The following is a 25,804-nucleotide window of genomic DNA, read 5'->3' as shown; positions in this document are numbered from 1 at the left end:
ACATTAGTTTGACATGATTTGGTTTTGATAAATCCGTAGTAGCTGTTTGTTATCATTTTAATTATCTCCAAGGTGCTTAGAAGTGGATAGCTCAATAATTTGTTTGGTATCTCTGTGGATATCAAAATTAATTCTCTAACTCTCTGAGCTCTGTTTTGCTCTTTTCTATCTCTGGTTCTATATACACACATAAATGTGTATGTGTGGTTGTGTGTGCATATTTATATATATATATATAAGCAACATGTTTCCCTTGCCACAGTTATTTGGAATCACCCTCCTGATATTTCAAAGATTATTAATAATAGTTCAGAGATTATGTTTTCAGGAGAATGTCATTATTCTGTTCTGCCTTGAACTCAAAACACCATCTCCTTTCTTCCTCTTTCCTTGACTAATCTGCCTGAGATAGCTAACACAAATGGAGAAAATTTCATTTGTTCTGTAGAAAACACTTTTCTTGAGGCAGGAGTGAAGCTTCAACAGGACTTGGCTACTTGCACTTGAATGTATATTTTTATGAATGAGTTAATAAAAGAAATGTAGTAAATTTGTGAAGTTTTGTGATGTCTGGAGCAGCAATCACTGAGGTAGGTAGTTGCATTAACACGTGGTGAAATCTGCCTTATCTTAGTACCTTGTATGGAAAAACAAAGATTTTAGAAAAAAGGTACAGGTATTTTGCATACAAAAGACACTCTATGTCTGTCAGCAAACCCAGTCATATTGAAACAGGCATTGTGGAAAAAGCAAGAGACCACCTAAGTAGACACTTTATTGAGTATGTAACTACCAGTGAATAAGATTATATTGTGACAGCAGCTCTCAGGATCCAGCTGAACCAGGAAAAAGAACCAAACCCTTAGGCTCAATGGGAGAAGTGGGACCACACACCTATGTGCACATTTTTTAGTTTGTGTGTGTTGCTTCTACTTCTGAGCCATAAATTCATTTTGAAGGAAAGGAATTAGATGATCCAAGTCCTTTAATCTCAGAGCATTACAAGAAAAGAGTGAGACATACAAACTAAATGGATATGTTTGTGTTTAATTAACTGCACTGCTTGTGGCGTGGTTTCCTCTGAGCATGGGTTGTCCACTCATTATAATGTGAGCAGTGTGAGCAATAACCTATTGGTATCTACATCTCTCTGCTCTGGTGGAAAAGCAAAGGCACCAGAAAGGAAAGGGGGAAATCACTGTACATCTTTAGTCTCTATGAACTATTTTTCAGCCTTTTTGGCTGATTTCAGAGTTGTAAGCCATTTAGCAGGCAGCATGCTTTGTGTATTGCCTCTGTGTTGTAGAAAATCAATCACTTCTAGTCTACTCCAGTTCCAATCTGAACCTGGAATTCAGGACAAGAGAAATTACTGGGCACTGCAGAATGCTTTTAGTAAAACTGTGTCATTCCTGCTGTGCCTGGATTTGGACAAAACTGAGGGCAAAACAAAAGGAATTAATTACTTTGGACAATGATACTAAAGCTTGGAATATGAACTCTGTGTGGTATGAACTGCACAGAAATTGTAGGCTTCAGAATTAACCTTGAATTCTTTGGCAAGTAAGTCTCATAAGCCTGATACAAACCACAAATACATTTTTCTTTTGCCCAAAAAGAGTCTTTATCCTTTCTAATTTGTTGTTGGATGTCATATGTACCCATTTTGTTTTGGAAATAAAGACTCTGACTTAAAAAATGTTGTCTGCTTTGAAAGTGCAGAAAGTGCAGCTTGTTTTTTAAAGCAATGAGATTTCCTTTTTTTTTTCTCCCCCCCCCCCCCCCAAAAAAAAAAAAAAAACTGTACAGTTTGTGGCTGGTTTTTGTTATACATTGAACTATCTAAAATGAAGTAGAGGCTCTGAGTTCTCCAGCACAATGTGAAGATGTAGTGTATTCCTTAGAAATTAATAAAATATGATAATGCTGTGAGTTTAATAGCATATTGCCATCTGAAGACTGTAGAAATTAGCATAATATCCCACAACAAAAACAACTGAAGAAATTGCAAATCATAAGGAATGAGTGACAGAGCTGGAAACTGACTCTGGTGATCTGGGATTCTGCTCCCTGATCTGAGCTTTCTGTCAAAATCAGAGCTATGTCTGTTTTACATAGCAAGACAATAGAAAAAAATTTTTATTCCAAATTTGAACATATTATTCCCTATTAAAATGCTGGGTAGTTTGCTAGGAAAAAAACCCTTTCATATATGAGTTATAGCTCTTCATTGTAAAGTTTCATACAACTGACAAATGTTTTCTAACTAGACTCATTGTACATAGAAGAGGAATAAAAGTGGAAGAAAAATTATCCTGGGACCTTTTAGCAGAGAACTATGACTGTGGATATGAAAAGACAGGACTGAAATTTTGAATCTCAGCTGTATGGTATTTCTTTGCAGTAAGAATTTACTTTTGGTCTTTTGTTCAGAGTCTTTGGACATATCAGCTACCGTTCAGATTGGGAACTGGTGAAGGTGGACTTCAGACCATCCTTCCCCAGAGAATGCACTGATGAAGACTATGAGTCTTGGGAGCTTACAAATCTGCAGGTATTCATGGTTTTATGTTAACTGACAAAACTTTTCCATAGCTTTCAGATTCGTATAGAGTTGTGTGCTGAGAAAATGTTTCCAAATTGAATTTGGATGCTAAACCCCCAGCTCAGTCTCCTTATGCTGATTTCACTGGAGTTTAAAGTCAGAGAGGATTTTGTGTTCCCTTTGGTTGTGTGATCTGTGTCCCAAAAAAGGCAGAAGTATATCTGGGGGGCTGCCATAATAATAGGTGGTCCTGCTGAGTGGAGAAGTAAAGTGAAGTGTGTAATATTGATTGAAACAATTTCAACATGCAGTCGTGTTCTGCCAACTTCCTGACCACATACCATACTCATATATAAATTGCCATAAGTAAAGTCCATTCCAGAAGTAATTTAGGATCTCAGTGGACCAATCACATAACAGTGTCCAGTTGTTTTGGGCAATACCCTTTCTGCAGTAATGCACTAAGGCTGTGCTAATCACGATGCTCTGGCCAAATCCATTTTTCGGAAGCAAAATTCTCTGTGCAGTGTACTGATTAAAGAGACCAATATGTGGCGGGATTTTTTATGAAATGGAACACATTTATTCATAATAATTCTGATTTTTATGTTTATTTCTTCCACCAGGGTTGGTTTATTTTTTGCATACTACTCAGTGTTACTCCAGCTCTCATTTTCTAGTTCTCATGCCTAATTTTACACGTCTTCTTTGGGACTGCTGTGTGTATGCAAAGAATGTTACACAGATCTGAGCCTAAAGAGTAACAGTATCTTGGGTGTTGGCATTGAAATATCTTTCAGAAATTAGAAACTACTAAAATTACTTTAACAGAGTACTTGCAGCTGCCCACTTACCAGTGGAGTGTGTATGGAGAGAGTTTATTCTGTGTCCTCATGGCTGGTGCTTCAAATGGACAGCCAACATGAGATACGGTGATTTAGAGAAATTCAGCTATCTGCAGCCTGATGAAATTTTTAAATGGCCATTCTGAGCTTTGCACACAGGTTGGGCGCTCATGAAACATAAATTGCACTTGCATTTTCATGTGCATCTTCAGATTTGTGTCCTGAAAATACAGCCTATGTTACAACTCTGTAATGACTTGTTAGTGGACAGCAGTGGATATGAGGGCTTTCTGTACCTACATATCTGAGGATCAGAGGGTTGATAAGGTTTATAATCTTGGCAGCAAGACCAGCCTTTCTGAGGACAACACAAGGTCTTTTTGTGGAGGTTCTGTTGCAGTAAGTGCAGTGCTTTGATATTCAGGGTGATCGTTGCATCATGGGCCAGCAGAGAAGCTTTCGGAAGAGGAAGATTTCATCATGGTGCATTAAAGGGAAAAGTTTCACATCAGCTCTCACATCCAAAGTTTGTGAATGTGTGAACACTGATTTCTTGTGGTGAGTCTGCATGTGGGCCTTTTGACTTATTTCTAACAAATATTTATGTAGAGTTTGGGTTTATTTTCCTCCTTTTGCCCCTGTTCCCATAGTAATGTATAAGCAAATGAAAAACCTGTTATTGAATAACAGGTTTCTTTTACGTTTGCATTTGTTTAAAAATGTTGCCATGTTTAAGTATTTGTTTCACCTGACTGAACAAATCCTGATGTTTTTCTCTATTGATAAAGACTTGGAAAATGACCATTGAATTAATTTTAAAGGCAAGCTTAAAAAAAAAAAAAAAAAAAAAAAGAAATTAAATGGCTGGTCTGAGTGTCAAAGGAAACCTTTAAAAAATCTTTTTTTACCAAGGGAGGTAATTTTCCAGAACTGACAAAGTAATTGCAACCAGTTTTTCCCCCAAGTGTACACAATTCCCACTGAAATTAGAACAGAATTGGCTTCATCAACTTGTATGTTCATCTAGTAGAATACCACTGGAAAAATATATGGACTTTGAAAAATGTAGTTTCATTCACCCGAAGCTGGATTGCAGGGTGAAGTGGCAATAGTAACATGTTTGGTGTTGGTGTTTTTCAGTGATTATGGGTTTGAGCGCTCTGCACCTCTGAAGCTGGAGTCCAGCAAATGCTTTGCTGACTTTTGGTTTAATCCAGAAGCACCTCCTGAAGACTGTGTGTTGGGGCAGGCATACACCAGCAGCACTGGGTAAGCTGATTTTGCATTTCATGGGCTTGATGAGGCTTCCAGAGAGGGGTAGAGGCTGCAACCAGCAACCCCAAATGTGGTTTGAAAGAAATTCACATTTAAATACTTAGATGGAGTCTACAAAAGATCTGGAGAGGGACTTTACACAAGGACACGTAGTGATAGGATGAGGGGTAATGGAGTTAAACTGAAGGAATGAAGGTTTAGCTTAGATAACAGGAAAAAATTCTTTGTTGTAAGAATGGTGAGACCCTGGCACATGTTGCCCAGAGAAGCTGTGGATTCCTCATCTTTAGAAGTGCTGGAAGTGTTGCAGGCCAGGTTAGATGGGGCTTTGAGAAGCCTAATCTAGTGGAAGGTGTCCCTGTCCATGACAGGGGGGTTGGAAAGAAAAAATCTTTAAGGTCTCTTCCAACCCAAAGCAGTCTATGATTCTATGAAATGTAAATAAGGCAAACTGTAAAAAGTGGCAAATGGAAAAGTTCTGATTCTGATATAGAGCATGAGCAGAAGCTTCCTACAGACTAATGAAAGGAAAATATTGTCTTGTGTGTTCACAGTGGTTTAAAAACTAATCCGTTTGAGAAGAGGGGGAGCTGTCTTTTAAAAATTTTAAATTTTTTTGGTAATATTTTGTATCATTACACTTCTGATAGGAATGTTCATTCATAGCCTTTTCTTTTAGCTTGTTTCTTGGGTTCAGAATAATTTTCAGTTTGGATCCAATGAATTACTCTGAGGAACTGACAACATCTCACAGAATTTCCAAGTTTCTCACTTCCATAAGGGTAAGGAGTTCTGTGGAGAATAGATTCTTTTCCTGACCATATGGGACACTCAGAATCAAAGGAAAGCTTTAGTAACTATAAACAATACTGCATAGAATATACACTACAATGTAGTCTGACGTCTGTGCTGAGAATAACTTGCAGCTGGCATCTATTCTGGCTTATCATAACACCATCACAGTCGGTTGTGGAGATGAGAACCAAATGCTGAAATGTCCAATCTGGCAATAGAATCACAGTCTCTGTGTATATTTACCTTACAGAGGAAAATGCTGCCTTTTGGGTTGTGGCTGACAGCTGGGATATACAGAGTGGGAAATCAAAAGAATGAAATATAACTCTGATTGTAAAGGATGTTTAAAAATAAGATACCTGTGTGAAAGTGATCTGTAAATAATTACTGTACACATCCGACTATTACATTATTAGCACTTTAAAAGTGTGAGTCCTTTCACTATTTTATACAGTTACATTAAACAAATGCTTTAAGTGTTTTAAGAAACGAATAGATTTGGAAGCAGCAGTTAAGCAATTAGTTCTGGGTTAATGTAGAAGCTGTTTGGTCTAATTCCTTCCCGATCTTTGGGATTTGAACCAAGACCTCTAGAGCATTGAAGACTTGGATGCTAGAAAAGGGGATGACAGAGAGGACAGCAGACTGTCTAGGTCCCTGAGGGCTAGTCAGGCATGTTTCTAAGTTGGAAAACACAGACTCTTCCAATGCATGCAAATGAAATTCTCATCCATTCTCTACACTCTCTTTCTTCAGCAGGTTTCCCCTAGTCAAGGCAATGTCCCCAGTGAAAGTACTTGCATTGTTAGTTGGCTTTGATCATTTGCAATCTTGTCTATTTGTGAACCCAAGGAAAATGCAGTGGCCTCAATCACACATGCATTTGGTGCCTTTGCTGGCATGCTTTTGCTTACCTCCAATTCACTGTGCCCACTGTTTACTGTTTTTGCAGGTACAGGAAAGTTGTTTCTAATGTGTGTGAAGGTGGAGTAGACCTGCAGCAGAACTTAGCACACCATATGTGTCCATTGATTGCTCCCAAGGGACTTCAGATCAGCATCAGAGAAGAAAGCCTGGCTGTTAGGCCTGGGGAAGACATCACCTTCATTGTCCAACAAGAGCAGGTAGTAATAAACATTGGCTACATGGAAGTCGAATTGCTGATTTTAGGGTTAATTTCATTCCTACCTGTTGTGTTGCTGAATGAAGATTAATTTATGCTTGAGACAAAGATTAACAGTTTTCTAAACACTGAAACTTGATTTCAAGTGAGTAAGATAAGCCATTAAACTCAGTGAACCTCCAGATTCTACCCACAGAACAGGATTTGTCTCCTCAGCAGAAAAGGCACTGGTTTCTTGGAAAATCAGAGTAACTGTATTACCAAAGTCTTCTTGGACTGAAAATTTCAAGTGCTGTATCAGAGAAGAACTAAAATGGAGAGAACATTTAATACTAGGGTTTAGGTATTTTTGAGAATCAGCCTTTCAGAAAGGAATGAGGCAAAGCCTTACAGAAATCAGCAAATAGCTCAGCATAAGAATATTTTTTCTATATTAGTTGTGTTGCCAAAGATATGGGTTTTTTTTCTGTTTATTGAGAGACAATTCCCTAAGGCCCTGACCAACAGCAGTGAGTAACTTTTGGATGAATTGTTTGCCATGGGTTTGTTTTCTCATGCTTGTTTTTTAGCATTAAGCTATAACTGCTCTGCTCAGGTTACCAGTGTATTGTAATCCTGGCTAACCCCACTGGTTTGCAAGAACTTGAAGAAAGTTCACACATTTTGGCAAACCTGTGCTGTATAAATCGAGCACTTGGGATTTATTTCTGTAATAGAATCAAGAAGGTTACGTGCAGAACACTGGGCTGCTTAATGCTTCGCAGGCTCTGTCCCAGTGCATGCAGTGCCCCAACAGTTTGTGTGGCAAGTCCTGCTGCCTTCTCTTTTCAGAGTTTGTTTGGAAATGTTTATTGTAAGCCTAGAGCATTTGGTTACAATTTGGACTCTAATGATTTTGATTGGCAGTTTGACTTTTTTCCTACTGAAGCTTTCATGAATCTCTGTGGCAATATGAAAAACATTTAAAATTATTCACAAATCTTCAGTAATAAGGGATCTTGAAGAGAATCCCTTGCTGTGCCTTTTGGTGAAGTCTTTGCTCCATACATCAAAGAGGAAGACAGATTTAGAAGAAATATAGCAGTTTGGTGCCCTCTATGGCTAAGAATAATATCTAAACTCAAATGTTCTGAGCACTGCTTAGGACTTAATCTGTATGACAAAATCTAATGAGAATTCAAAACAATTACTGAGTTTAAGAATCGGCTCTTCTTCAACAAACCAAAACATACTACTTTCTCTGGTGAACAAAATTAATTTGCTAGTTTCTGTGAATGCATGTTATTAGGTGCAGGAATAGCAGACATCAGAGAGGAAAGGAAGCAGGCTTCTGGTACATTTGGGCAGTTTGCAACTGTCCTTAGAAATAATAATAACAAATAAATGCGCCATAATGGTCATAATTTTTCCCAAATTTTATTGGCTGAATATATGAATAAATAATGTCATGACAATCTCCTATTTTTTATGGAAGTGGATGTCCCAATTCCTTATAGATTTATCTGCCTTTTCCCTTTGTTGCTGTTTTGCTATCTCTCCATTCTCTGTCTTTACTGGTCAGCAAATAGAAATACCTTGGTGTTTTGAAAAAAGCACCCTCATCTTTACACTAGGGAAGTTATTAGATGTTAAGAGAACCTTCCTCTACTGTCTTTCAATGCTGGTTTCTGTCTCACCGGGAAAAAATATGTGTGTACACTTGTTAGCATTAGACACAGTGAACAAGAATTGTATGCAAGCTAATGTCATCTAAAGAGATTCCACTTACTAACACATTGCTGGCAAGGAGATATCTCTTCTGCTTTAAACTTTAATAACATATTATCTCCTCTGCAAAATTCTACTCTTCTGTTGTCAAAAGAAAGATGTTATTTGGGAAAAAACTATTCACAATGAAGAGGCTTTCACAGTCCTTTATATGTCTTGAAATACGGTGCTTAGGTATTTGATAATCCTACAGGTTCCTTATTATGGGAATTTTTTACATGATAAGCAATGTTGTTTCATGTGATAAAACATAGAAGAAAATTGTCCACACTGCAAGATAATAAAAGGAGGAATGTACCTTTTATAATGTATGTACCTTTTATAATGGCAGGGTATATAGGTTCTAGGCATGATATCTCCTTTGATTTTCAAAGAATCCTAGAAATATAGGCTGACAGGTTGGAAGGGACCTCAAGGATCATCTGGTCCAACCTCTATTGGAAAAAGCATAGGATAAGATGCCTGGCACCTCTCCTGCTAAATCTTAGAATTGTCCAACTCTGGGTAATTCACCTGTTTCCTGGGGAGATTTTTGCAATCACTGATTGTTGTCATCATGAAAAGAATTACATTAGTGTCTTTTAGGATTAAATTTTGAAATAAAGCAATTTCAGAGAGTAGCTTTTGGAGAAATTAAGTGATTTTTGAATACTTTAATGTCAATCCTTTTCTGCTTTGATGGCCTTTCATGTCACTTGACCAGCGTATGGGTGTATATATACATTCCTTTCCTAGAGGCAAAGAAGTTTTTGAAGTCAATACTTGTGTTTCCACAACAAAGAGGCTTTTCTATGAAACCTGGCCCTGCAGCCTGCCATGATCTCTGGGAAGCAAGCAGGAACATCCACACTGCTGGAGGTCAAGGACTCAGGGCCCCTTGCTCAGGCACTGCTGCCGGTAGTATTGAGAAACTGTTGCTGCTCACAACTAAAACGAACTTTCCTTTGACTGCAACCAAATGACCAGTCCATGTGGCACAGGCCTGATTTCTCTCTTGAGCAGCCCATGACAACATGGGTGATGGCAATCTTTGTCCTCTGACAGTGGTATCAGCCTTGTGGTACTTTAGGCCTGAGTTTAGGAACACAGTGTCACTTAAAGGAGCACTTAGCAGAAGTATTATGAATTATAAATTCCATGAGCTATTTGACGTGACAGAATTATTTGACTGGACTTTTAAACCATTTTCCAAACTTAGCTCAGTGATCTGCTTTATTAAGGATGCATCTAATTTTGCACTAGAGCATGTTAGTTCTTGGCATGCTGGTAGCTCAGTGTAACACTCTACAACTCTGTGTGAAGATCCCAGCTTAGGTCTTAAAGGCTGGTTGACACTAAGAAGGGGTGGTTGGAAAGTGCTGTGAAGAACATCTAAACCAGTTAATTTTACTTTATAACTGCAAGGGCTAGAAGCTTGTGTGATGAGTAGGAAATTGCTAAAATAGCAATTTCCGGTTGCTTACAATCACATGAGCATCGCTTTTAAACCTGGGGCTGCCCTGTGCCATTATGTTACATAATGTCCAGCTGCATTAAGAGAAGAGTGTTGGTTTCTGTGCCGTACAACTCGGTTAGTGGTCTGGGGAATATAATTTTGAGGTAGCACCTTGCTCTGTAAACATGGTAATTTCTCTGTTAGTGCACACAGCATCTGTTGCGCTAATGGAATTGCCATGGCAGTAGTGATTTTACTGCAGCCGTTGCAATTGGGTCACAATGTCTGGCTGGGGCTGAAAACGCTGTTGTGATTCCATAAAAGGTTATGAACATGTGTCCTGTCTATTTTGGTTGCGGCCATTGAAGATATCTTTGATGTGTTTTCCTTTTAGGGTGATGTATTGAGTACCAAATACCAGGTAGATCTTGGAGACGGCTTTAAGGCGATATACGTGAACCTGACGATGACTGGCGAGCCCATCCGTCACCGCTACGAGAATCCCGGGATTTACCGCGTGTCCGTGAAGGCTGAGAACGTGGCTGGGCATGACGAGGCTGTGGTGTTCGTCCAAGTCAACTGTAAATTAGCTCTTTGGTTTTCTTACTTTGGCCATTGTGTACAAACCTCACGCCAGCTATGAAGTAGGAAAGAAAATTGCTAGTCGCAATTAGGAAAGACCGTATTTTTTCAATATCCTCATGCAATCTTGCAGTGTTGTGTGTTGTTAATGCTGAGGCTTATCAACCTAATCCAGTAGGAGGTTAGAATTAGTATTGTTTGGATTTGGCAGAAGAATGGTTTATTAATCTTTTAAATAACAAGCATGCTTCATATAAATTTCAGGCTTGATCCATCTTCCTGATTCAACACCCCTTGTCAGTCTTAGCAGCTAAAATGTAATACTTTGAGCTATGTCTTTGTAGAGCTTCCAGGTGCAATGTAAAGCAAGTTAACAAATGTGTTGGGAAACATGAGTTCTTGTATGAGTTTAAAAATAGTCAAAATCTCAGTGGATCTAAATCTAAATTTTAGGTAGTTAATTCTCAGAGTTTTAAATGGTGCTTGGATATAACTTCGTGTTTGCAGGCAGTATTACTTGACTTGTTCTTCTCTTCCTCTCCTTAACTAAGACTGAAAAAACCCAATCAAACAGATATAAAATAAAGAATAGCACAGCCCAGGGAATATCATGCACCATTGCAAGCTTAATGTACCTCAGTCATCTCATAACTGAAATGAAGAAGGGAACTCAAAAGTGGAACTGATTTCTCCTCTTCCTTTGAGATTCAAGACAGCTATTGCCTGTTTTCAGATGTGTCAAAAAAATTCAGAAACGAGTAACATCAAAGGAAAAGATACTCATCTTGCATTCTCCAGGTGTCAGTTTCCCTCTGTTGTGAGTGGTGTGTCTTCCATCCTACTTCCAAAGCAATGGAAATCACTGGAGCCATATACCAGGTGGTGCACACAGCCATCTGCTTTATGTCAGCTTGTCTAGTGGCTGCTGAGCTGATATTTTTGTGTTTTGCTAGTCAGTGTCCTTGAGTTCAGAATTTCCAGTTCTTCTTTGAGTAGCAGACAAAGCCAAACACATTCATGCTAAAGACCAGTCTCCTGCAGATAATATCCTGCAGATAATATCAAGCAGAAAGAATCAGAATCAAACTTTACAACTCAGTTTCATTATCTGTTTCTTCGTTGTGTTTGTTTTTTAAATCATTTGACAACCCCAGAGAGCTCAGATAAATTACTTAGGGCTTCACTGTTCCTTTTGAGAAGCTTCTAGGTGCTGAGAAGGGGAGTAGGCAAGGAAGTAGTAGATCTATGCAATAAACAGGAAAAAATTGTGTGACATTCTTCTCTCCAAGAATAACTTCTAACTCTTCAGAGAATGACAAGCAGCAGCAAGTCCTGATGGAAAGCAGAAGACTTTCTCAAAGTGTGCTTTTAATATGGTCTTTGTTAGAATAAACAGTAAAACTAAAAGACATTGATTCTCTTTTATGCAGCAGATTTTAAAATTGCAGAAAGCAGAGTTGTTTCACACAAGTAAATGACTGGTGCATTGTGGGGCTTTGGTGCTGAAGTGCAGAGGCAGCAGGGCACTGAAGCAGATGTGATCCCTTCCTGAGCCTGCCCCTGGGTGCTGCACAGGGACTGGCAGACTCATGGCAGTGTGTTACACAGCCTGCTTGAGTAAATGCTTTCCATGTGATTTGATCTGTTTAATTTTTTTAGGTAAATCACAATATTTGAGGAAATTAGTTGGCACTAATTAAACTGCAATTTCTACGTTCTAGTGAAACACTGATAGCCATTAAGGGACATTTTTCACTGTAGAATACCATGAAAGCAGGGGTCTCTGTAGAATTCTTCTTTCAAGAGTCAGCAGTCTCCAACTGACGTATTATTCCCAGGGAATTTTTCCAGAGGCAAATGGTAGAGGAAGTCTTTTCACTTCTGCCACATTGCTATGGGACACTCTGTAATGAAGGACAATTATAAGAATTTTGGCCTGTCATCCAAATCGTACTTTCTGATCCAGATTAAATAATCTACAACTTTCTAATGAACTGCAAGAGAAATTAGGAATTAGAATTAGCACAAATGTGAGTAGGCAAGTGGAGAGGCCCAAGAAATCAGAATAAAAAGAACTAAAGAAGAACTGCATTCATACATTAATACATATGCTGCATGCATTTTATTTTTCATGGAACCATGACCTGTATAGTGTGGAACTTTGGAAACTACTGAAATTTTAACTTAGTTAAATAGAAATCACGTAACTTCAGTCTTAATTGTACACACTTAAGGGTGCTATGAAGTTTGTTCAAATGCACTATAGAATTGTGTAACAGAGACAAGCAGAAGGATTTGCAGAAATTATTCTTAGCTATTCAATATGTAGAAGCTGCAAACTTGAAATTACAGTCATCATTCAAGTAACAAACAACTTGGCCTCTAAAAATCTTGGAAAAGAAAGTAATCTTCTTCACGAACAAAACCATATCTCAAAGTAATCAGTTTCCTCTGTGAAAACACAAATTTACGGCAAAAGCAAAAAAGTTCGTCAGATTCTTCCAGGAGGAAAATTTATTTCTAGGAGGAGCAAATTTAATGCAATTCCTAACATTTCTGAATTTTCTTCAAGACACCATCACCGGAGAAGCATTTTTACTCCTCTGGAAGCTACTAAATAGATAATTTGTTAAAGCACCCAACATTTCTTGAATTCATGTAGGTGGTTAAAGACTTATTGGAGAAAATGCAGAGTAAAATAGAGCCTTACATTCGGATGAAGCACCACACAGACTAGGTGAAGTGAGGTGGAAAAGGACTTTGGACAACTTGCTCTCAGCAGTTCAGTCAGTCTAGTCGAAGTGAAATTAGAAATGAACCAGCAATGACTCAGTGTCTGATACAAAATAAGAGAAATGCTTTAGACCAGTGTTAATTGCCATTAAGTTTGCACTGAGATGAAAAACCTTTGAATGAGTTAAAAGATATTTAGAATGGAACAGAAATGGATTGGTTAGTATTCATTCTGTATAATGAATGAATGTTGAGCTGTACAGTGGTTTCATATCCCAGGTACTTGGTGCAGGTGAACAAGTTAAAAAATTCTAGTTACCACCTTGTACTGTTAAAAAGCTGTTACCTTCAGACATTCTGATAAAGATATACTGGGAAACCTCTGAGGGAAAGATTTTCTTTCAACACAGTTATTGTACTGTGAAACAGCACAAGACTAATAAACATAACACAAGCAGATAAAACCATTGTAATGATGCATTTCTTTTAAACAAATAATAATGTTTATGTTTTTAGTAGTTCAGAAAGGAATAAACTTACTCTAAGGCACATTTTGGAGTCCAGAGGTTATCTATTTTGATTTGCAAATAAATGCTCCCCTGATGTACAGATCTATTTTAAAGCATGAATTAATGAGATTTTTTGTGTGAGCCTAACAGCTGATATTTTATGATGAAAATGAGTAGTCAGCAGCAGTCTTTTTCAGTTTTCTGATTTTCCCTTAGCAATTTGAGATTTGTTAGATTTCTATTCATTTGAACTTTTGTTACTGAGTTTAAAAAAAGAAAAAAAAAAGCTGAGATTGAAAAAAGATTTCAGTTTTTATCTGGAGTATTTGCTTATGTGTTCTCAAACTGGACTTGAATGAAAAGAATGGGCATGAGAGAAGCCCATTTTGTTGATCTGTCTTATTGCTTTAAGATTTGGTTTGAGGGGTTTTGGGGTCATCTGGGGGATGTTTTGTAGTTGAAATGAAGTCTTTCCAGTTATGTCCATAGCTTTCAACATGAATGTAAAAGAGGAAGGGAAGGAGGGAGGGAAAAATAAATTCAGGACTTTATGGTGAACAGGTGGGAGGCTTTTGGGGAAGGAGGTGTTAATAAACAGATGAATTCTTGTTCAGTGATATTTTTGGAACTTTGTTCAGCTCCACTCCAGGCTTTAAATTTAGAAGTGGTTCCAGTCATTGGGAGAAACCAGGAGGTGAACCTGACAGCCATCATACTGCCTAAGAATCCTAATTTGACAGTTTTCTACTGGTGGATAGGAAACAATCTTCAGGTACACAAATGGTTTTGATTATTTCAAGAGATTATTTCAATCTCTTTCCAATAAAGATTGTCCCTTTCTTTCAATTTCCAAACTGTTTGCATTGTGGGGGAGAAACAACAATTTCTTCTACTTCATTACTTGTGGGAAAAAAAAACCCAACTTCTAGAGGGGAATGCATTTGGGATCATAACTGGTGAATGATGAAACTTAGATTTATGCACTTCCAAGCTAATAACATGAGTGATGTAAATTGAAGTGCTGAACAAATATATATATATATAGGTTGTTTAGTTTTTTTCATTGTATAGATAAATGTTCTCTGTGAGTCTAAAATAACAGTCTTATCAAAAATAAATGTGTTATCTTAAAGGACATCAAATCATTGAGAGCACTCAAACAATCTAGCATTATTCATTTGGGGATCAAAGTCTATATAAACATGTCCTAGAGCATTAAATATCCAAGTATTTCTGCTGGGGAATATTTATTGTATGGCTGGCTTAATTTCTTTTAAGGTAATTTTTTCAATAACAGAAAAGTACAATCTTTTCTTCATGAGGGAGACTAAGTGTGACAGAGGAATGCTTCAAATAAGTGCAGTGAACTTTCTTCTTGTGAATGTGCTGTCTACCCTAATCCCAGCCTGTATCTGTTCATCATTATTGACTTTTCCATTGCAAGAAGAAGCACTGAGGCTCTTGTGAAGGGTTTTGTCATTCTTAAGGATGTGGTAAAGGAACAGAGTATCTCAACTCCACCTTAGAGGTGACTGTGGGCTGGTGCTCTAAGCTGACAGCCTTAATCCTTTTGACCCTGACATACCCTACATTTTTTGAGGCAAATGGGTTTCTTCATATAATCTTGTAGAGATTGTTGAGTCTCCCTCAGACTCCATTAATTTTAGTGAGATCTGACTGAAAACCCAATACTTGACTGATTACTCTAAAAGAAATATTTTCCTTATCTGGCTGCTATTCTGATTATGTAGGATCCTTTATGGAAAGACAAATTCTATATTGAAAATTGTTATTGATCAATTTGATAAAATACTGAAAAATTTAAATTTTATGTGCAATTTTTTTGGTGATATTTTTAACAACAGTCTCTTCCAGCACTCTTCTCATGGTTCTTGCTGAAATTCTGTTTTCAATTATTCTTTGCTTTTTTAAAGCCACTGCTTACATTGGAGAGTTTTCTGGTGACAAAGTTTGCTGAGACAGGTGATGTCAGAGTTACAGTGCAAGTTTCCTGTGGGAGCTCTATGCTTCAGGACTCAAAAGTTGTCCATGTTTTTGGTGAGACATTAGTCTTTTTCCTTTTTCTGTTTCATATGTATTTTACTGGACCTCTAAAACCAGCCCTACCACAAGTGAACCTATTGTAAAATTAAATCTAATGCCAGATTTAATTGTTAAAATTAGAGGCATGAACAGTCACTAAATAACTCCACAAAGCTGAACAGTGGGATTCTATGAGAGGTTTAATCTCTAACATTTTGTTTCCTTTGCTTATTTTAAATGTTACTGTGGTTCCCAGATGCAATATGTGTTTAAGTAGTATTTTGACCTGTGACTAGAAAGTTTCCCAGAATTTGTAAGTAAAGTAGTCTAAATACCTCTGAAAAAAAAAGGCTCTCAGCATTGAAAACCATGTCAAATCATTGCCTTTCATCAAAATATGTCACTGTTACCTTGATGTTTATCTGAGATTTTGGATCAAATATAGCTCTGCTGTAATTATTAAATAACCCTTCAGCTCTTGTTCCATACTGTGTTCTCGTGTGGCTTTTTGTGTTTTATTATGTGGTGACAAGGCAGAATATACTGTGGAAAATGCAGTGCTGGGAAATTATTTACATTTGTATTTGTGCTGTCACGTGTGGGAATTGTGATAAGCATAAAAGCTTTTATTTTAATGCAGAGCTAAAAGCCTTCAGATATCATGCAATACAAGATGTGATACATCTCTATTGTCTGAAGAAGATTCTGTTATTTTTGCTTTTAGTATACTTACTAATTTGAAATAATGGCAAAACCCCCACTTATGCTAAATGGAGCTTTTATGAACCTTCTCATTTTCAAAGATAAATGGATACAATATTTATGTTACTACTTATAAATGCATCAGCTTTTTAAGAAATCTTTAGAAGTGTAACCTTCTTAGTGTGATTACATCAATGGTTTTATCATTCCAGTTCTTCTTTTGCCAATCCTGATATCAAGAGCATGAAAGTACTGGCCATCAGGAAAATAAACTTTTGAAAAAGAAAGCCAAGTTAAAATAAAATTCCGTTGGAAATACTGAGTGGAAGCATGTTTGACTTGTGCATTCCAGAGGTTCTCTATCCCTGCTTTGCATTAAGATCCCTAGGTTTTCATCCAAGGATCCTGTAGGGAGAAAGGGAAGATTTTAGAGACTATTTTCTGAGGATCATCCCATTTCTAGTATTTCAGATATTTTTAACATTATCCAGAGAAATATTACGGGTGTACCTTTGTTTTATCTTTTCTTCAAAGAGGGAAGTATTTAGTCTTTGTCATATAATTTTTGTTCTTATTTTCATATCTAATTTATGGAGTAACGTATTGATTTTATACAGAAAACAGAAATGTGTAGTGGAAAAACCCCCACATGCTTATGATTCGGTGAGAATAAAATCCATTTGTACATTATCATTTCAAATAATAGAAAGCAATGACTTTTTTTTAATGCTCCCTTATTTAGCTAGGGCAAAATTATTGGGAGCATTATGACCCCAGAGCATTTATATAAATCTGCTTTGTTTCCTTTTCTTCCTCCTTTCTTTAGTCTTTGGGCACAATTTTGATGGTGTTGATGAAAATACAGAAAGAAATGGAATGCCTGACAACAGAGAGCAGCAGGGGTCCTAGATACTGCGGTGCTGCACAGCAAAAAGTGCTAAATAGAGACTTTTAGTTCTATCAAACCCCTTTTGCAATCTAGTTTATTTCTTGCTATTTCTTTTTGTTTTTCTAGATTATTTTCATGTTCTTCCTCTGAAGTTTACTAAGGACCTGGACAAGTACAACCCTGACATACCAGAGTGGAGGGAAGACATTGGGCGGGTGGTGACACGACTTCTTGCAAAGGTGCTCGTTCAGATTGGTCATAAAATGTTCCCTCGCCAGTAGTAAAGCTTGAAGGTTAAATTAATCCCTTCTCATTTAGAAGGTTTTTTTGAAATGGAGGCTGAGCAGAATAATAAAGTGAACCTCATGAGCCACATTTCATGCAAGTTTGCGCCTAGTGTCACTTTTAAGTGCAAGCTGTCGACAGTGATATTGTAACACAGACAGTTTAGGTCTAACACAGCCTAATTGGCAATTAATGATAAATATTGCTCTCTGGGATTAGGGATAGACATATTAGCCAACACTGCTGACTCCAAAGCCGGAAGAGTTAAGTAGTTTAAATGTGATAGATTTAGAAGCTAAGCAATGTGTAATGTAAAAGACATCATCTTTGTGTAAAAACAAAGCAGAAAGAAAGAATTTCCTATGCTTGTTCTGTAACTTTGAAAATTATGTATAATATATAGGCACACAGTTTGTAAAGTTGTTTTTCAGAGCATGTTCACAAAAGAAATGTGGATTTGGAACAGCTGAATCCCGTAGGTTAAATCAAATACAAACTATGCAGTAGTGCTGTGGCATTAGATCACCTCAAGGAAACCTTTGGGCTCGAGAGCTCTGCAGGCACACACCCTGCCAGCAACTGAGGGGGTGCACACACTGGCTTTCATGAGGGCAGTAGCACTGAGGTACAGCTTGATATTGTTTATAAAATATTGGAATTTTAAATAATTTCACTCTGCCTGGATTTGCAGTCGTGCAAATCAGGTTCTAAACTTTTTGACTTTATACTTTCCTGCTTTCTTTTTTTTTTCTTTTTTGAGATTCTTATCAAATGTTGAATTAATTTCTTGCTTTTATCAACTTAAACTCATTCCATAATGAGTTTCACTAATGTCAGTCAAAAAATAGTTTACTCCCCTATAAAATAACTCCTGCATTTTAATAATTACTGAAACATTTGCCAAAGTATACAAACAATTTAATGGAGTTTCAGAATCTGTTTGAGGAAGGCCAAGGAAAGTGGCCATGGTATGGTCACTAGAATTGTGTGGCTGCATTGTACAAACATTGAGAAATTTGGGACTAAAAGCCAAATTTACACAAACTATTTTACTAAGAGATGCACTTGACTTTCAGCAGGGGAATGAAGGTATTCATTACAATTTCAGGAGCTGAACCTGAGTGTTCTTAGTCGTACATTGAAGGACTTCTCTCTGTCCATTAAGCACCTTCCTAAGCAACTTTCAAAAGCTAAAGCTAGCTGTAATGAATATGCACTTCTAAGTCTACACTGTGTCTGAATGGCCCACAAAGGATCCTAAACCACTTAGGATTGTTTTTGTATGTTACCTCAGAAGTGCTCGGCCATTGCAGAGTTTTTCTAAGACCTGAAAACCTCTTCATTTTGCTTCTTTTCTTGATGCCACTGAATTACTTTAATGTGATAACAACACTTAGGCCTTCCAATATTCAAAGAGCAACTCACATTTCAGTACATTTATGTTTGGCCTTGTTCATGTTTCAGCTTCTAGCGGAATTCTCTTTAAATATTAAGGATCTGAACAATGAAGTCTAAAAGCCATTTTTGGAGTTACTTATGTGTTTTATATAAAACACAAAGTGTGTCTTTGTTGTCTTCACAGGAGACCAGTATACCTGAAGAAACGCTCATGACAGTTGTGAAACCTGGTCTGCCCACAGCTGCTGACTTGCATGTGCTACTACCAGCAAATCAACCAAAAAAGAAGAGAAGCATAACAAGTGATAAGGTAACCAGAGCAATGCACATCTGCCTAGGACAGCCTTCATCCTGTTGTGCAATAAGTGGCTGTAGTCTCATTGTCTTTATATGAAATTAAGAGGTGATCTCTGCCTATGTAAAGATCTCACTCCCATCTGACAAGGTATATGTGAATGCTACAGCAGCTATGTCTGCTGTGTTTGACAGTGTCCAGAGCAGCATTCTGCTTCTTTCTGGTATTAGTGTGTTTCTCAAGAATATTTAATATTGGTCTATCTTTTAAACAGAAACAGTAGTGATGCATGCCATTAAGTGAAGCGAAGAGTAGAGCAAAGAGTCTCTGCACTGTCTTCAGAAGGAAATTAGATTTCAGGTCCAAACAAACCCAGAACCTTAGTCATTGACCCATAATGTAAAAAGCATCAAGTAAGTATTTTCTGCCCTTGTAAGAAAATGTCATTTTCAATTGGTAAAAAACAAATTTAGTGAATACAGGATTGAAAATCAGATATTAGCTTCTCCCTAGTTGTTTTCAAACAGTTTCCTCCATAGTAAAAGACTTCATGCCAGCTGAAAACTAGAAGACTGTTTGACACTTACAATTTATTGTATTTGTCCTTTTGCTGTGATAGAGAAGAAACAGATGCTAGCTTGTGCCTGTACCTTGCAGTTCTTTTCCTGTCAGTTACAAAGAATCAGTGTAAGGTATCCTTAACTTTGAAGAGCATTTTACAGCTTTTTAAGACAAGGTCATGGTCTCCGAAGAGCTGGAGAAGTAGGTAAGACAAAGCTCTTCATATTAACATAAACCAAATAGATTGTGTTTGGAGTTCATGAGATATGCTCTGGAAGGTCCAAAGGAGTATGTTGAAGTTGTCCAAGTACTTGAACAGCTGTCTGTCATTAAAATGTGTGAGTGCACAAAGCTTTCTACTTTTTTGGCAGACACCGTTACTGTTCTCCCATGTAATCACAGTGAGAATTCCTGGGAGTCTGATTCCTGATTATGTTGCAGGAAATAGTTAATTTTAGTAGTTATTTCTTTTTTTAGAGACCCATTCATGAACTAAGGCTTTCAGCCAGAGGAATATTACCGCTTCAAAATTATTTGAAAATTCACATTTCTTGAGGAAGCAAGGTGAAGCCTCTAAAGGAAATTCCTTATTCTGAGCCTGTGGGGAATGGACATGTTCAATAATTTAAGGAAACTAATGGTGATAGATTATTTTGGTTGTACAAACATTTTACTTCAGTGCAAAGTTTTATGCATATTAGTTCCCTTTAAATCTCAAATTCTATATTAGTGCTGTGCTTCAAGGCAGCTTAAAGAGTATCAGTTGAAATCAATGCTGTCTCAAGATTTTTCTCATGTTTGTGTATGAAACATCATGTGAGTTATTTTAGAGCATAAAGAGGAGCAATCCCATGCTGCAAACGATTTGTAAAAGCTTCCATTCTGTGGGGCCATAGGGATGTTTCAGTAGTGTAGCAGGACACAGATTTGTAATTAATTCTCCAGTAAGACCTTGCAAAGGTTTTCTGGGACTAGAGGAGCAGGGGAAGGGAACAGTAATTGTATAATCTGGAGAATCTGTGTACATTTCTGTCATTGTTAGGATGAACGAGGTCAGAGCCATGGCTGGAGCAGGAACAAGGGAGACAGAAGCAATTTCAGCAGCCTGTGCTGTGCTGTGGTAATAAGTCAGGTACACCAGCCTCACATCCCAACACCGACTGTTTTGTAGAGCACAGTGCTGTAGAGATGTACAGCCAGTCTTGTGACAGCTGCCTACGTTTCTGGTGTTATATTATTGCTAATGGACATTGTTTTAGCTATTGATATGTGCAGATAAATTTGTTGTTTTAGACTTCAATGGCAAAAATTTTGATAAAATATATCAGAATCAATTGTGACTTGAGAAAACTCCTGAAAATATACCCTATATAAATAAACTTAGAAACAATAGCTTCTGCTAACTCAACAGGAAAATATTCATGTTGTCATAAATTTAAAGATTCCTTACATTCCCTTCTGTTACTAGAAGAGAATTCTGAAGATTTTTATCATGAAACAGTGGAAATATGTGCTTTGTCATGCTGCTCATCCCAGTTCTCAAAGTCAGAGTTGTGACACTTTTGTGAGGACTCAGCAATGCAGAATTTTTTCTGCACATTTGGAGGAGGTGTCTCTGATACCCTTAACTTAGACATAGTTATAAAATGTCATTTCTTAAAGAGAACCTCTTTGTTCTTGGCTGAAAACCTTTTAGATTTGGGATTACATTATTTCAGAAATTTTAAAGGCAATAATTTCTTGTTCAGGCAGGTAACAGTTGCTTGCTGGAGTTTTTATTGGTGCTTTACATGGAGTGTTGGGATGTGATACTATTTATTAGGTTAGTCGTGTAGAATATGAATCATTACTGACAAAAGTAGCCATCAATAACAAAGGTGGTAAGTAAGCTGTCAGTGCAGGAGGAGGAGCCCCTTGGAAATTGTGAAATTTTATTCCACTCTGACAAGAGCCCTTTTTGTTTCAAATATATGCAGGGAGAAATAAAAGCTGACAGTGATTTAACCTGCTTTCAAGAACAGAGAAATTTCAAAAGTATTCCATTCTGTTTATAGACTCCAGAGAAGACTCGGTTGCTTAATTTATGCATGTCTAATATCAGGTGGGATGAGTCCAGTTGAAAGACTCAATTAAAATGTAATTAAACTATAATCTGGAAGGCAGGGGCTCTGAGGAAGATTTCTATCCAGACAAACTACTTCACAAAAATTCCAAGTGAGTTGCTTTGGCAAAAAGCAAAAGTCAGAACCAAAGATGTAGAAGTGGGTAAGAGTTTGAACAGTGTCATTATTTTTCATTCTTTTACATTCTTATAATGCAGGAGCCATCGTGTTCACATGTTCAAATATTGTCATTGTAAAGGATGTAGAAAAAGCAGATGGAAAATTCAAATGCTGGTATATGAACCTGAAACTTAAGTCTAGAGAGGAGCTCAATAAATACCTTGGGGCAGAAAAAAAAACCCCATGAGCACTGAAAAAAACATCAGTCTGTCAGTGAAATAAGCAAGCCAGAACCTTTGGCTGGATTCACAGGAGATTCCAGCTTTTGACCTGAGGACGTTGTTCATATAGATTTAGGTACAAATCCAGCAGTGGAGAGTTAAATAACACACAAGTCTTAATCACTTAAGCAAAAACCACACCAAATGTTGGGCTCCTTATGAACCTGCCAGGAAAATATGAGGAATCAAAAGTTATGGAGCTCAGAAATTTCATTTACTGGCTGTAAGTCGGTTACGCTGAAGTAGTTGTCTCTCTGGCACTATACACCATGAACTCATGAATGAACCTGGATTGATACAAAGGAGCTTTATTCATTGATAGCAGCATCACTTTAAAACCTTCTAATCCTAAGGAGGAGCTACTCCTAACTCCTAAGTGGAGTTGTCATCTCCATTTTCTTTTCAGGCTTTAGGCAACAAGATAAATACTTAGGAGCTGTCTGCTGTAATTGTCTTGTGAAATAACTGAAGCTATGCTCACCATTACGTTGAGTCATTCCCACATAAAAAAAAAAAAAATAATAAAGTCAGTAGAATAGCTTCAGAAATTAGATATTCCTCAAAAAGAATGATGATATTTGAACTTTTGTATAGTGTCTGTCCATAATATGAGAGGGACTACAGGGACTTTTATCCCTTATACTTCAAAAGCATGTCAAAGGTGAGCACCATAATTGATAATATAGTAACAGGAGTTACTTGTGAAGGTTTCATGGATATAAAGCAAATTTCTAATTTGGCATCCTCTGGGAAGTCGTGTCTCAAATTATAAGGCAGAGAGTATAAAACTAGCTTTGCTCTTTTAGAGAATTGACCATGTTGAAGACACAAGCAAGTAGAAAGTATAATTCAGACAATTTGTCATCTGGGGTTAGGATGTGAGGGTATATTTAATGGTTCTGCTCCATAAAAATATGAGAGACCATATTTCACTATGCTCTATCCACTGGAAGAAAATGGGAGGAATACTGATTTTTTTTCCACATGAATGAATGCATATATTTCTATGGAGTATTGTTAAAAATTAGCTATAAATGGAATTCATTCATTGTAGGTAAGGAGGTAAGGTAAGTGCAGTTCATTATTAAGTAGTAGTTAATTTTCATGGCAAAAAATCCAAAGTTACATCACAGGTTTTCTTCTGATAGGTTAGAAGAATGGGGCTTTTAATATGGGTTATGCATTGTGTGAGTTATGACCCAGGTAAACCCAATAGCACATGCAAATTGCTTGCTGTCTGTCTCATAGTGGGTAAACGTAAAGACTTGGGTAATCAAGAAGAAAGATTTGGCTATAAAATTGTGATGTTTTCAGCTTTTATGTTTTCTGGAGTTTTGCTTGATTTTTAAATATTGAATTTCTTTTAGATTTCAGCTCATCATTGACAAGTACTTTCACCATTTAAAGAATCAGAGGTTTTCCTTTTCAGAACATTGAGTGTCTCAAAGTGGAACAGAGCACAAAACATCTGACATTCTCTCTGTTGTATTTTCAGAGAATAGCAGCTATAAAGCAGGCCCTGAACGCACACAACATCAGTTTCTTTCTGAGGGGAGGATACTGGGTCTTAGTGACTTTAGCTGACTCCGATTCAGGTAAATATATAAAAAAAGCTATCAATAGACTAACTTTTGGATTCCTGTTCAAGTTCTAATAATTTAAGGAGAAAATCTTTATATCTTTATATATGTGTATGTGTACATATAATACATATGTGTATATTTACTTGTTACATATAAATAAACACATATACATTATGATTTTTTATATATATATAAAAATGCTTTCTATTTTTTAAATGGGTCCTCTGTTCTTCATTAACAAGCCACCAACTAATTCTGTGCATTTGGTCATTATTAACTATCACAACCAAATGATTTTTTTTTAATGTTTCCATTTTGTCATACCCCACAATTTGTATCACATGCTTCTTGCTTTTTCTGTGTAACCACAACATAAAGTAAATACCTCCATTGTACAAAATAGTGCCCTGAAGGAAGAGCCAGCTAGGATTCAAAAACTCATCTGGTGATCTGAAATCACTTTAGATCTGGCTGCTAAGAGAGCAGAACTTCTTTGCCCTTATATCAGCCATTAACTCTGTGGCTGTTACTACTGGCTCTAACACAAGGCTTGCTGTATCTCTGATCTTCTGATCAACTAATGGGAAGGTTGCTGTAGGGTCTCCACACTGCTAATCCTGTCCTGAGATAAATTGTGGTTTTTCTCTGTTTAAAACAAATGGAGATGGGGTGGGGGCAAGGGGAAGTTGTGTGCATTTCCTGTCTCCCTGGATTGACTGTTGATGGAAACTGCTTGAAGAGAGTATATGTGCATATCTGTGTGTATTTTAAACAGAGAGACATTAAAATGATGTTTCAACCATAAAGTCCAGCTTTGACTTGAATCTTTTATGAGAATGTCCTGTAATTCTTGTTTGTGCGTTATCTCCCATAATATATCCTCTATTAATTTCAGTGTGTTGTGGGAGAACAGCTTTAGCCAGCCACTACCAATATTTTGTAAATTATGGTGTGATATTTTATCTGTCATCTCTCTGTAGAAAACAAAGCTCTTTTATCTAGTTTCTAATGTACAATTGTGCTACAGTCTCACTGTGGTACCTTGTCTGGTGTAAAGGGTTGACATTTGTTTGCCAACACAAAAGGGATGGAAAGAAGTCCATGTTCATTCCAGCCTTTATCAATGCATGATCTTGATGAGTTCATTTGTTGTTCAGAGCCTTTCTCCATCTGTGAGATTAATACAGCCCTGCTTTTGCAAAGCAAGTACGTAGGGTGTGTGATCATTTACTATGATAACTTCAGATTCCCTGAAAAAACTCAAACAATCACTGAGTATGCAAATAATTAAATATTCAGGATATTGGGTTTTGCTGTTTGTTGCTTTCTATTTTTTAAATGGGTCCTCTGTTCTTCATTAACAAGCCACCAACTAATTCTGTGGTTTTGCCTTTCTGAAGAAGCCAGATGGAGTGAAGAGGCTGCAAAAACAACAACTTGTGGTTTTGACCTGACAATTAAATAGAAAAGAATGCTCAAGAATGTGAATGATGTGGAAGGGGACATGCAAAACTGTTCCTTTATTTTGTGTTTCAGACTCTCAGAGGATTGGAGGAGGCAGTGGCTACTGGGCTATTGTGGTTCTCTTTGTTGTTTGTCTAGTTGCAGTCGGGGCTTTCATCCTCTACAAGTTCAAAAGGCAAGTTAACCTTAATCAATAGATGCATTTTAATAATTAGATTTATCCATAGATTAGCAAGACAGAGTTTGTTATTTATAAAGAAGATTTCTTGAAGAATTTCAAGAAGTACAATACTTTGAAAGTAATATTTTTCTGAACTTTTCAGATATCAAGGGACTGCACTTATGTTTGCTTCACTTGCTGTGATCCAAGATAAATATCAGCAATGTGGGAACTATGGAGAGTTTGTTCAATTTGTCTAAATAATACCATCAAGAATCAGAGCTGAACTAAAATATTATTCCTGATTAATTC

At 37.1% G+C, this 25,804-nt stretch overlaps 1 protein-coding gene across 1 annotated transcript in view; it reads left to right on the top strand.

The window, feature by feature from the left end:
• The window catches only part of SORCS2 (sortilin related VPS10 domain containing receptor 2), a 353,545-nt gene that overhangs the window by 313,987 nt on the left and 13,754 nt on the right, over positions 1 to 25,804 (top strand). The window contains exons 14-24 of the mRNA XM_041459356.1: positions 2,434 to 2,554; positions 3,815 to 3,948; positions 4,531 to 4,659; positions 6,413 to 6,584; positions 10,180 to 10,366; positions 14,248 to 14,381; positions 15,544 to 15,667; positions 17,370 to 17,482; positions 19,111 to 19,236; positions 23,781 to 23,880; positions 25,405 to 25,507. Coding sequence (XP_041315290.1) covers positions 2,434 to 2,554; positions 3,815 to 3,948; positions 4,531 to 4,659; positions 6,413 to 6,584; positions 10,180 to 10,366; positions 14,248 to 14,381; positions 15,544 to 15,667; positions 17,370 to 17,482; positions 19,111 to 19,236; positions 23,781 to 23,880; positions 25,405 to 25,507 — 1,443 coding nt within the window. The remainder of the gene's footprint in view (positions 1 to 2,433; positions 2,555 to 3,814; positions 3,949 to 4,530; positions 4,660 to 6,412; positions 6,585 to 10,179; positions 10,367 to 14,247; positions 14,382 to 15,543; positions 15,668 to 17,369; positions 17,483 to 19,110; positions 19,237 to 23,780; positions 23,881 to 25,404; positions 25,508 to 25,804) is intronic.

The sequence above is a fragment of the Pyrgilauda ruficollis genome, unplaced genomic scaffold (genome assembly GCF_017590135.1).
Source record: "Pyrgilauda ruficollis isolate IOZ18807 unplaced genomic scaffold, ASM1759013v1 scaffold1, whole genome shotgun sequence".
Lineage (NCBI taxonomy): Eukaryota > Metazoa > Chordata > Aves > Passeriformes > Passeridae > Pyrgilauda > Pyrgilauda ruficollis.
This window is presented reverse-complemented; position numbering and strand designations above follow the sequence as displayed.